Source organism: Calypte anna, chromosome 2, assembly GCF_003957555.1.
Source record: "Calypte anna isolate BGI_N300 chromosome 2, bCalAnn1_v1.p, whole genome shotgun sequence".
In the NCBI taxonomy this organism is placed as follows: domain Eukaryota; kingdom Metazoa; phylum Chordata; class Aves; order Apodiformes; family Trochilidae; genus Calypte; species Calypte anna.
The window spans coordinates 36,185,833-36,199,510 of record NC_044245.1 but is presented as its reverse complement, the minus strand read 5'-3'; the positions used below and the strand labels follow the sequence as shown (position 1 = coordinate 36,199,510).

Genomic DNA, 13,678 nt, shown 5'->3' with positions numbered 1-13,678 from the left:
AATGGTGGAGGCATCACTGATCTCATTATGAGCTCAGAAGGAAGGATATAAAAAATTTATTTCCCTAGATGTCTTTGTAAAGGTGAGAAGATAGATGAAAGGAAAGGTAATAAAAAAAAAAAGAGAAGAGCCAGGTTTGGACAGATGGAGAACACAAGAACTGTATAGATCAAGGGGAAAATAGCAAAGAAATGGCAAATAATTAATCATAAAATAATAAATTTTCATGGCAAATGAGAAAAAGGGAATGCAGCAATGTAAGCAAAGTTCTGGGTGTGGGTAAGAAGAAAGATGAATATGAGAATCATAAATTTAAGGTTTTTTTCAAATTGTGTATTGCCACAACAAGGCAGATATTTGGAGATGTGTATATGGAGGCACAGAAATAGAGTCTTGCTTTGACTGGAGACATAAATACTATCCTGCTTTATATTGTTAGTGAAATACATATCCATGTGGCATCACAAATAATCTTCATTTTCATTCTCATATTCAGTTCAAGATGTTACTTATTGCCTATAAGGCTTTACATCATCTGGAATATGGATGGTTTGGAAAAGCTTTTTGAGGACTCTGGGACTAAATTTTCAGGAAGTATTATTAAGGTTTTTCTCTCCAAGACTGCATCATTAAATTTGCACATCTCGTTCTCCCATGTCTGAGGCAGTAATTCGTTTGTTTTATTTGCTCCTTGATTTGTTTTTCTTCCTCATAACACAGCTCCCAGTATTAGAAAATGTCGAACCTATATGCTTTATAGGACATGTTGTTTGGGAAGTTGACGCTGGTTTCTCATTTTGGTTAGTAATTTAAATGATTGATTTTTATTTTGTGGCCAAGTAGTTAACCTTTGAGAGCTGTGGCTGAATGAGTTTGAATCCCTGTTCTCATGTTTCTGGTACTGTGTGTGTCAGATCAGCTAAAAGGTTGGTTTCTCAAGGAAGCACAGACACAGGGGTTTTTTTCTGTTGACCTACATTAGGCCTGTTCAAAGACTTTATAAGTCTCTGCTCGTGCATAAGAGAGATCAAGTCAGCACTGCTGTTCATACACAAAATAAAAATGGTATCCAGGGTACTTACTTTCTCAGCACAGTGAAATACAGAAGTTGGCACTTAGAGAAAAGGGCAGTGAACATTGTCTGGATAAGAATCAAGAGAATCTACAGGATGCTGGCTATAAATCAGTTGTTGCATCTATTACTGCTGAAGAATTTGGCTTTAGAATACCTTTTTAAAAAATATCCTTTTCTCTGAGGGGCTTTATGATTTTGCTGTTTACCTTTACAGAACATGAAATCATTCATAATTTGCATAACAGTTTCAGAAAGATATTGTGAAAATATTAGTCTTCCTAGTTGACTAGGAAGAGACCTCTGCTCACGAGGCGCATGGAACAGGAAAATCACTAACATTGGGTCAAACTAGTCACTTTGAACAGATATTACCATTTCTATGAGTAACTGTTTGTAGTGCTGTACCGCTCTTCTAATGAGGAATATTTTTTATAATGAACAAGGTGAACCTTCTAAGGGGCAATTCTGGGTCCATGGTCCCTTCTCAATCATCTACCAGTTCTGGGAAGAATTAGATTACATCATCTTTGTAGCTCCAAGTAGTTGCAGGCTCCCAGCAGATCCCCTTTAGGCTCCTCTTTACCAAAATAACAAGCCCAGCTCCCTCAGCCTGTCCTCTACACCTGTAACCAGCATAGTAGCACTGCAGTGGATGGTCTCAAGTTTCTCAACACCTGTCTTAAACTGGAGGCCTAAAACACTGTTCAAGATGAGAGTTTACAAGCACTGATTAGAGGAGGTAATGTTTTCCTTTCTAAAAAAGAAACCTCAGGAAGGTTTCTTTTGCCTAGTCTTTCAGTGTCTTGTGCTGTTTCTGAATTGAAATTCTACAAATCAGCACAGCAGCAAACCTCCAAATTTTGAATCATCTGAAAATCTACTGAGAGTGCATTCTGTCTCCTCAAATGGGCTGTTGGTGAAAATACTGAACAGTATCTTCACAGCAGTCCGTTGGTTATTGTCCTCATTTCCAACAATGGACATCAAGCCATTGAATGTACTCTTTCAACTTAGGAGTCTCTGACAAATTTGCAGCCCACCTACAAGTAAAAATAGATTGCATTCACTCTCACCCTTCATCTGCATGGACAGTCATTTCATCATAGTGGGCAACCAGACTGGTCAAGCATAATTTGCTCTTGGTAAATCCTTGTTGACTTTTCTTGATTATTGTCTTGTCCTTTACATGTTGGACACTGATTCCAAGAGGACATGCTCCACGATTTTTCCAAGGACTAAGGTGAGGCCAACTATTGTACAGTTTCTCAGATCCTCTTTCCCACTTTCTGTAATATGGATGTAAAATTAACCTTTCTCCAGTCGTCAAGGATGTCCTGTGGTAGCAGTGAGCTTCCATATATGATTAGCTAGTGGTTTTACAATTATATTTTCAGCTTTTTCAGCACCCACAGGCCCCATGTATTTGAACACATACAGCTTCTTCAGGTATTCACCAACCTGTCACACCACCACAGACCCCCTTAGCTATCCCTCTCCTTCTCAAACTGTGTGTATAGGGGTCTGAGAGCAGACTCAGCTTAAAAAGGGGGAAAATGGTATTGAGTGCTGCAGCCTATTCTGTATCATCTGTGATTATCTTATCTCCCTTAGTAAGCAACAAACCTAAATTTTCTTTGACTTCCTTTTGCTGCTCTCATACTTGTAAAATTCTGTCTTGTTACCCTTTAAAGACTCCCATTGATTTTAGCTCCAGATGGGTTTTGTCCTTCCTAGTTTTGTTCCTGTGCTCAAACAATGATTGTGTGCTTGTCCTTTGTTTCCTGACATTGTTTCCACACATGCACTCCCCATTTCCACCATTTCCATCTCCATATGTGCTTTTCCCATTTTAGTTCATTAAGCAGCTCCTTTCTCAGCCAAGTGGACCTCTGTATACCTTGTCCATATGTGCTGTTTCCTCATACAGTTCTGAGTTAGGTTCCTGTTCTATGACAGACAAGTCCTCCCCACTATTTTAATAAGTCTATTCACAAAGGCATTCTTCCCTCTCCTTGCCAGGTCACCCTATTCTCCAAGTTGTCTTTCCTCATCAAATTGTGTGGCACAGGCAAAACAGTTGAAGCCCAGCTGGTGCCACCAAATATTGAGATATATGTGGTACAAGCTTTGCCCTTTTTCCACAGGATTAAACAGAAGTGCCACAAGGAATCCTTCTCCCTTCACCCTTGCAGTCATTTTTGAACCAAAATGGTTTCACGTCACCATGTTTGTGGTGTATGCATGAACAAGCAGGAAAAAAAGTCAGAACAAAAGATGGCCTCAAGCAGTTTTTTAGCAACACCACAAGTTGAGGCTACATGCAACATCCCTCACTGATGAGTCTGGCTGGAAGAGATTCACCAACCACTCACTGTCCTCACTTTTTCCCAGTAGCTCACTGATATGGTGTCCAACCTGGCATCTTCCTCTGAAGGAGCTTGCTGCCTTTCTGCTGCCAGAAGTCACAAGCTTCAAACGTCCAACTTCTTAGAACTTCTTCTTTCTTCTTCCCATTGTGTCTTTCCTTGGTTGCACCTTTGCTATCTGTCACATAAGTTTTTACACATTGAAAGGTCCTGTCAGTCACCTGTTTGTCACCACTGATACAACAGAATGCACTTTCCTCTTGCAAGCTCCTCACCTGCTGCTGTAGCAACTCCAACAGAGCAGAGAGCCCTCCAAGGAGGTCACCCTCAGAGGTCCATCTGCACAGAGATTGCCACAGCACTGCTGGTGACAGCAGGGGCAGGGGTTATGTCTTGTAGCAAGTCATCACTGTGTGGGTCTTACCTTCTTATATAAAGAGCACATCTGGGTCCAATGTGTGTCCAATGCCGAGTCAACCACCTTGCTCATTTTCACATCCCACTGGCAGCACTCCTTGGTGCTCTTCCTGAGAGTGCCAGATAAGTTAGGAACTTCAGGTGTGGTCACAGCCCTGTGCAAGATTTCCCACTTAGCAGGAAACTTCTTTCACTGTCTGTGAGTTCCTGGCCACAGTATCCCTCATTGCGAGGACTGGGTCTGCTGGAGTTTCTTCTCCCCATGCTGGATCCTAACAATCTGAAAGAACAGTGGATGTAGTTTACTCGGCACCAGTCTCACTTGCCAGAGGAAGAGGTACTGTTGTACAGTCAAAAAGGTTTGTTTCAGAATATGCCCAAGTGGATAAAGCTATCCAAAAGCACTTTAAAATCAATTTACTGCAGTTCTGATCCATGAATAAGAAGCAGTAGTCTTGGAAACATGGAAATATTTGTTTACCAGAAGTTAAATTTGCTTATTCACTTGTAGGAGAGAAACTGGGTTTCAGCTACTGGTTAATGATTTCAGAATTTGGTTATCTGACAGTAAAATACTCAAGTATTGTTCCCTTTCCCTATCTGACAGCTGCACTAGCAGTGCACTGGCAAGTTAAAATTTATGGTAGATTATTTCTTGCAATCACTAGCTGTGTGTACTAGGGAAAGGTCTTCCTTGGACATCACTTGACTAGAAATAACAATGCAGGTAGGCTTGTATAAGCTGTGACAAAACGTCAGATTTTGAAACAGGTTAATCTTTCAACCTCTGTAAATTGAAAATATGAGGCTTAATTGGTGAAAGTACAAGGTTGAGTAAAATAAGGTGAAGGTATATTAATTTAAGGAAATAGCAAAGAAAAATGTTTCATGTCTGCAGATTGGAAATGTAAGGAAAGCATGTACAGGGGAAAAGTTATATTGGTAGATTTTGCTAATTGCTACCGTTACATTTCTTATTTCACAAGTGCTTTTGAATGTGTACTATATTAGCACAAAGTTTCTTTTGCTTGGCTCTGACTCAGTTTCTGATGGAGATTAAGATCACTTGTACTTTTAAATCATGACTGATTCACTCTTTTTATTCTTGCTGATCAGTTTTGATTTTTTTTCACTTGAAATGGAATTTTCAGCAATCTCTGTCAAAAGAGTATCATAGAACTGCAGAACTCCAGAGAAAAACAGGAGGCTAATAAGTTAGGTTGTCTTTATCTGCTTGAACTCAACTCCATACTTGAACAAAACACTTTTTAATACTGTGTGTGACTAAGCTTTGAAGAATTTTTTTAAAGAAGTGGTGATAGTCTTCAGAGACAAGACCAGATGCATTTGTATACTGGCAAAGGAGTTCAAAAAAAATGCATAACTGAAGCAGTTTCCAGTGCTTGAATAGGGCATGTGGCTAGATAATAATGCTTCTCCTGGGCCATAAAATCAAGAGCATTTTTTTCATGTCATACTTTAAATTACACTACTTTAAATTACACCTGATGCATACTTATTAGTCATAGCTTAATAATTTAAAATAAGTGCTTTGTAGTATGTGAGTTGAAAACAAACTAAGTACTACGTAAGATGTTGTGTGGAATTGCAATTGGCTGAGCAGGTTTTTTTATACAGATAAAGCATAATATGTTACACATACAAATATTCCAAATACATAGCAGTCATGCATCCTTGAGGCATGGTATTCTGTCTCATGAAACACATGCCTCAAAATTAAATTTTAAATTTTTTAAAAGAAAAAGAAAAAAAAAAAGGAATTTTTCTGAGGTTTCAAAGGAATTGCTGTAGAAATTGCTCCTCCAAGAAAGAAGAAATTTTCTCATTTGGTGAGATTTTTTCAGACATTACTGTGGTACTCTTTGCACAAGTAAAACTAGGTAGTTGATCTGTAAAAGATATACAAATTGTAAACCTTTCTTGGATCTTATACCTTTAGAATGTAAAAAGGTACACCAATAAACATTGAAACATTAAAGCCAAACCTTATTTCCATTAAATGATAAAAGAATTTACAACTCTTTTGAGAAATACAGTTGGAAGGTGATTCTCTTTGTTTCCAAAGTTTTCTCAAAAGCAAAGGAATATGGGAAATTAGGATATGTCTAAGCATGCCATGTCTAACCTTACCAACTTTACTGTCTATCATAAAAAGGTGTTTTTTAATGCTAATAACCTCTTAATTGCAGGAGGAGGAACTGGAGGCCCAGATTTCATTTCTACAAGGACAACTGAACGACTTGGAAGCCATGTGCAAATATTGTGCCAAGATGATGAACACACATCTTGGTAAGTGCAGTACCCTGCCCTAACCTGTAAATCTTTGCAAAAGTTCTTTCCATGTTTGTATTAGAACTAAAATAATATTTATGCAGCACAGCACATATTGTTTTATAAGCCATGAAGAAGACTGAATTGATGTACCCAGTTATTCTCTCAGATGCTGTCAACTACTGTATTTTTATACTGTCATATTTTTAATTTTGGGTATTTCATAGCCACTGAAGATGCTAAAAACAAAGTAGAGGCATTTTGGCACAGGTGCCCTTTGTCTGTTCCTAAGACTTCTTGTCTTGTAAGAGACATACTGGAGCTCACAGCATGTAAGCTTACATTTTTTAAGCCTCTTGGCAGTATATCAGTCCCAGAATGATACTTGATATTTGCAATGATAGTTGCATAAAATTCACATGCGTTCATTAAATGTAGCATCTTCACAACCTATGCTATCACCTTCAGTGTGTAAAAATGTGTTACTATAGGTTGCTAGCTTGTAATACTTTGCTCAGACCAGCAGAAATATAGTAAGATAGAAGTCTATACATTTGGAACAGAATCAGTAAAGCCTCCAATCTAAAATTCATATTATATTGCCAAGACAATTCAGAGAATGTAAACCAAAAGCTTTTATCAATTCAGATGTAAACATGCTTACTTATGTTTTATTAAGAGCAGCTTTTTTAAACTGCCTTGTGAAAAGGCACTGTCGGTGAGAAATGAGAACACAACTGCAATAATTTTAAGGGTTATTTATGGCCTGCAACACCTTAAGTTTGCCAGGTCAAAAAGATCAGATATGAAAGCCATATTATTCTTTTATTTTCATTTTCTTTTATGTCAGTGTTTTAGTAGTTGCTGTTGTGAGCCTAGGAAAAGCCATAAATATTGTGATATTTGAAAGTTTGAAATCACAGCCTTCCAAATCCAAGTGTAAACCTCTAACCCCAACAGCTTTAGTCTGATGTATGGTATTGTATCTGTGAGTGTACATGAGCAATGTTAAGACTAGAAGCAAGAAAAAAGCATAAATTATTGGCTGTTGAAATGATGGGGGAAAGATGACCGTGTCAAGAAGAAAATCTGAAGTTTCTTTCATTTAGAAAAGAAGATGAGGGAATGTTTAGCAGGAGTATCAGTTCAAGCACAAGCATAAGCATGTCACCAGCTATGGCTCTGGACTAGAGAGCAGAATAAACCAGACAGAGATACTTGAAGCAGTCTGCCTTGCGGCACTGCATCCCTGAAATGGAAGACTAAAATTTGTGATGATATCTAGGTATTAAATTCTTTTTCCCAAGTTAATTACAAACAAAACCAGTAGTCTCCTGAGAGCACTGTGGAGTGGTTTTTTTACCCTCACAGGACATGGACAGTCATCCCCCATACAGCATTGGCTGCAGTAATTTAGACTTTAGAAATAATAATTTTAAAAACTTGTAAGCCCCACTCCCTGGACTTCTTCACAAAATTCCTGCCTCAGCTGTCAACATCAGAGGCTACTAACTGTGTAAATTCAGGTTACACTTATGCATTTAAGTCCTATAGATATTGACAGTTAACATGTGATAAATAGGGCACAAGAGACACTGAGACAGCACCAACCTTCACAGCTTCTGGGCTTGTAGCAAACTGATGAGGTTAGGTATCCCTTATTCAACCAGCAGATGGTCCACAGGAAAGCAGGAAAAAAAAACCAAAAAACACCAGAATTCTTGATAGTCTGGAGTGTGCCCATCACATTCAGCTTGGTAATGTGAGCAGCACATGCCAGCAGGCAGTCCAAGAAAATGGATTCTCTGTAGCCTCACAGAACACCCCCTGAGGATTATCTCCAGTGTCCATCCACTGCTCAGGGCACCAGGGATGGCAGCAAAATAAAACTCAGTTTGTCTGTCCATTTCTGAGTTACAGAAAGAGTTAGCAGGGGCTGCTAGTGCTGCTGGTCTGATTCTCCCTCGGGTATGTCTTACCCATGAAAATTGCTTCATTTCAGAAACAGCAGAAAAGATAATGATGAGTTATATCATGCTTCTTGTAATCTGTCAGGATATTACTTCTTCCTGTGAGGCTGAATCTTTCTGACTTCATCACCTACCTTTTGGCTTTTGTAGCATTCTTGATAGCAAGGTTGAAAACTCTCATTTAACTTAAATATACATAGTGATAAGTAATCCCTCAGCACTGCCTTTACTAGGTAGGTCACTTTCAGATTCATTTTATAGGGGTTGCTTTTTAGACCCAGTCATTTTTGTGGTCTTCCTTTGAATTCTTCAGGGTTTTCATAAGCTTTCTGAAAATGGGTTAATCAGATCAGTGTATGCTGTACCAGAACTGGGTTCAGCAAAGTGGTTACTTAGCAAAGGGAAGGTCACTCTTTAGTCTTTGGTAGCATCCCTCTTTTTAATCATTTGTAGTGTAGCATCAAATTAGTGCTCTTTGATTCAGTCATAGGTTGAGAGCACAATCCATTATGACCAAAATCCATTATTTTGGTGAATCAAAGCTTTCTAAAGACCGGAGGGAAAAAATCAGATAAAACTAGAAAATGTTTATTTCCATTTCCCCCATGTGTTCCCTGCATTTGATTTAATTAAAATTCACTTCTTGTTATTTAGCCTTTCTAGGCTAAATAAAGCCTAGGTAATTCAGGTAACTCTGTTTTCTTCTACCACTTTAACTGCAGACTTAGCCATCAGGCATTTAATAGTTGTCTACATTACTGATAAAAACATGGATATGTAAAATTTTGAGTAGCTTTCCAGAACGAATTCCTTTAATTAACAAATACTTCAACCTATATTGCAGGGAAAAAAAGTATCCCAGACTGTTTGTCCCAGACTCCAGTAATTTAGACTTTAGAAATAATAATTTAAAAAACCGAGTTCTGTTTTGCCTTCAGTGTATCAGCCGTTTTCATTAGTGACTGAGTTAGAAGAATCAGTGTGTTCTGTTCCTTCTACCTTTTTGCCTTTTACAAGTTACATTTTAAGGATTTAGCAATAAGTATTTTTTTTAGTCTAAGTTCTGCTTTTTAAATTTTATAACATTTAAGATTCTTACTTTTCAAAACAAAACACGTTTTTAGATTGATATTTTAAACAGTTTTTTCAGACATTATTACTCAACCAATACTGTATTTTTATGTATTGACTGCATTATATTTGCAGGTCACTTTTTAACAAAATATTAATTCAAGTTTATAAGAGTGCATATCCAGTGACCATTCACCACAGAATTATTTAATCACAGATGTTTACCAGGGAGTTTCAGCAGGTATCTACTAATAACTGCATTTTCTTTGCACAGAGCATGAGGAAAGGCCAGACAGATAGAACAGCAGTTTTTATTTTGTTCATATATTCAAAGATACTTTCATTAAATGTTTGTCTCCTCCTGTAAATATACCATAGAGTGTACCGCACAGCAGCAACAGAATTAACGGCTTGTAATATCTGGGGATGTTGCCATGGGAATGAGTGATGGCTCTGAAGTATTACTACTTAGCACAATCTGTAGAAATTAGAAATAGGTTTTTGATTATGAAGGAGGAGGAAAGAGATTCTGTGATCTTTGTCTCCTTCTTAGATTTATGCATTAGAGAGAGCTTTACTTTTTCCTCCCTCTCCCTTTACCACTGAAGAACAGCTAAGGTGGAATGCTTTTTAATGCCACCAAGGACAAATGTTGAAATTTTTATAGGTAAAATGGCCAGACAGGAAAGCAGTTTTTAATTCTATCCCACCCTTTCTCACTAGCCTGTAAAAACTTTAAAAAAAAAAAAAAAAAAGAAAAAAAAAAAAAAAAAAGAAAAAACTGTGTTCCATTTCTCCATTAATGAAATGGAGATACACTCAATTTTGTAAGCCTGTCCTGCGGCTTTGTTCACAATATAAATGTAGAATATTACTCAGCTGATGGTGGAAAAAGTATATTTGCCATAGTTATTACTGCTCCAGCATCATCACAGATCCATTTTCTTGATGTTACTTTCTCACTTATGCTGGCCTTTTTCAGGAAATAATATTGTCCCTGGTGCACTCCATAATATGGTAATGTTCTTCAACATTTTTCTTCCTATGAGGTACTTTTCTCTTAGTGCACATAAATACCTCAAGGCTCAGTGATTCAGAAAGGCTTAATATACCAGTTAAGTACTACAGTATTATAACACATCATAATGTTACTTGCTTTTTTAAGGATTTTGATTGTTTCCCGCCTTCTTTCACTATGTGGGAAGAAAAGCATCAAGCTAGCAAGGGCATTCAGAAGATATTCTCCCTGGAAAATGTGACCTGCAATGTCTTAGAGCAGGCCATGAATAATTTGTCTAAGAGACTTCCACCCAAACATCACTCAGACTGGCTCTCAGTATCTGCAGGAAGGCTTCTCAATTGTCCTCACATTTGACATGGAGCTGAGCTTGAGGTGTTCGTTCAACATGAAGTCAATCTAGAGGGTCTAGAGGGAAAAATATTAAAATACAGGAATAAAAACTTACAGAGCAAAGCTTCATTACATCCCAGGCTCAAGTCAACACAGCACTGTTAAATGGCAGTTCAAGTGACATCACTTAATGATACTGCCATCTGACACCTTCTGCTTTCCTGGTATCTAAAACCTGGTAGCATTTAGGGCATGTCAGCACTGGCCCAGGATTAAGGCACAGCCTCTTTTAGAAGTAAACCAAAACCCTGGAGAAGTATCAATCCTCTATAGTCAAGTACTAATATGAGAGCTTGTAAAGGATGTTTATAAGCTTGCCAATTTCATTCCAAAGAAAAAAGTGCTGAATTTTAAAACTTTGTATGTCTTATAAGGGACAGGAACTAATCCATTGCTGTTCTCTAAGACAGCAGAACCTACCATTTATTTCCAGCAGAGACACAGTTTCAGACTTCCAAGTGTGTGAAAATTTACCAGATAATTACACATGTAGTACAGGAAGTCCTTTACATGAGAGGCAGTTTAAAGGAACATTGGTTCAGTATTAACCTGGATATGAGGATCTTTATATTGAAACTACTCTTTTTTGATGGGCAATTTATCAGGTTATGAAATTAGAAGAAACTAAGGTCATTCCATGCTTGCCTTTGCGTCAGGGGCAGCACTATGTAAATGCAGGAGGTTGCTTCCCCAGCTAGCTGAGATTCAGAAGCAATTTAGCTGCTTTCTCACAGGATAGAGCCTCAGCTAATAAGCCCTGAGACTCATACCAGCTCTGCAGAAAGTTAGCTCACAGGGTTCCCCACAACACCCTAGAAATATGTCCAAAGGTATCTAATTATACAGAAAGAATCTAAGTCTGTCTAGTCTTATTGACTTCATCATTATACTGGTACTGGTAAACTCGAGATAGCTGCTGGAGTGACATGGAGGTGGGTCTAAGAAATACCTTGCTCAATATTAAAGGTTTAAAGTAGCTTCTCATATTTGATACAACATCACAAAAACCTCTAAACTCTGACTCGCATCTGTTAATTTTATGCTTAAGCATCCTGGCTCTGCAAAACCAAAGTAAATAAGTCCTTCACTGAGTTATCCATCCAGGGCTGGTTGGGTTTCCTTACAAAGCATTTTCTAATGTGAATTCTGCTATCTGTGATATCTTGCTGTGTCCTTCAGCAGTGTTCCAGTACATCTCTGCCCCTCCAGTGTGGATTTATGGAAGGCATGATGATGTTTTCAAGATGATATTTTCATGTCCCTTACTTGTAAACACCACCGTTCTGCCACTGAAATGTCATGCAAGCTCTTGGATTTCATAGATAGATAGATCTTTAGATAACTTTACATATTTAGATAACTGTACATATTTACAAAATGCCCAGAAGTTATGGTATCACAGTAGCAAACAAACAAACAAACAAACAAAACAAAACAAACAAAAAACCAAAACAAAAAACAAAACAAAACAAAAAACCAAACAAAACCAAAACAAAACAAAACAAAAAAAACAACACCTCCATCAAGGCAATGCTAGCAGTTGAGAGATTCATTTATACTTACATTGCCTGAGATTTCTCAGGAAGAGTCATTAAACACAGTTCAAAGCCACCTTTTCACTGGGATTATTGCAAACACTATGAGCAAGGAAGAAAAAATATAAAAATACAGGAATAAAACCTTACAGAATGATATAATTTTAGTTATTGTATGAAATAAATCACTTCTTTAAAGACTTAGTTAGACTGACTTTGTCCATCTCTCCTTTAATAATCAATGCAATTGTTACAAGGATGTGTTTCATTTTAAAGATCATTTGCAGTGGGGTAGGGAAAGGAGAAAGTTGTCTCTGTTGCCCATTGGTTAGGGGCTGATATATTGCTCAATAAAAAACTAGATGCAGTAGTTGTTAAATGTATGCAATATAGTACTGAATTCTTGTTTTATGTATTGTGTGGTGAGATGAAAAGTTAGGACATTTCTGTAAGGGTAAAATGAAGTGGAAATTTTTCTGCAGCCCTGAGTTGAAGTGAAGTACTTCAGCATTTGTTGAGGAAGTAAGTGCATTAAATGAATTCTCTTATGCTTGGGACATAAATAAAATAATTAATAGTTAATAAACTCAGTATGATTAGAAATGCTAAAAGTGAAAAAGGCCACATCAAATACAGCCTCGTGATTCTAAGGGGATTGCTCCTTTGGTTAAAAATTATGATGAAAAATAGCCTATAAAAACAGCTTATAAATAAAGAACATTAACAAATTTATTAAACCAAATATAGGAATGGTTACTTGGAAACAACTATTTGTTGTATAGCATGACTTTCAGACCCTGATTTCTGATCATGCTCTATATATATGTAGGACACATAAAAGTGTAATTCTTCATGCCCCATGAATTTTAACGACGTTTTTTCCCTTGAGGGCAACTCTTAAGGTTAGAAGCACAGAGTTCAGCTGATACAGAGCTACTTTCTTTCTACCATAAATGTGCCAGTCTTGAAAGTCCAACTGTGGTTGGCACCTACAAACTCTTTCATCCCAATAGTCTGGTGAAAAGTAGAACATAAAATTAATGAAGTTTATGCTCCCAGCGTTACCTAACTAACAGGTTTCCTGGCTCCTTTCAGTGAATTCATGTCACATTGCTGCTTCCATTGGCCTCTTGCTTCCTTCCATTTGTGTTGTGAACGCCTCCCTTCTGATGATAGCCACGGACAATCCACCCTTTCCTTCCCAGCATCTCTTAGGCATTGGGAACTCTTCTGAACTCAGCTTTAGAGGAATAAAAACTTGGCAGGACCTAAATTCAGTCATGGCTGAATTGTTTCTTTATTTTGGCATTATTATAGTTAAACTTTACCATAGTCACTGGTTTGCTTATTATTATGGAGCTACTTAGAATCATAGAACCTGCCAAACTGGAAGGGACCCATCAGGATCATCAAGTCCAACTCCTGTCCCTGTGTAGGGCACCCCAAGAATCACGCCATGTGCCTGCTATAGGTAGATGGACCAGGTGACATGGAGAAATCCCCGTTTTCACAACAGAGCAGCAGCATGACTCAAAACTGTG

The 13,678-nt window shown here is 37.7% G+C and overlaps 1 protein-coding gene across 5 annotated transcripts in view; it reads left to right on the top strand.

Moving 5' to 3' along the window:
- TBC1D5 (TBC1 domain family member 5) overlaps window positions 1–13,678 on the top strand; it is a 308,217-nt gene that overhangs the window by 275,407 nt on the left and 19,132 nt on the right. For 4 of the 5 annotated variants that reach the window (XM_030445410.1, XM_030445409.1, XM_030445408.1 and 1 more), the window contains 2 exons: window positions 2,283–2,315; window positions 6,069–6,168. In XM_030445410.1, the coding sequence (XP_030301270.1) occupies window positions 2,283–2,315; window positions 6,069–6,168 (133 nt within the window). The remainder of the gene's footprint in view (window positions 1–2,282; window positions 2,316–6,068; window positions 6,169–13,678) is intronic. The other variant, XM_030445412.1, reaches the window with a different exon arrangement.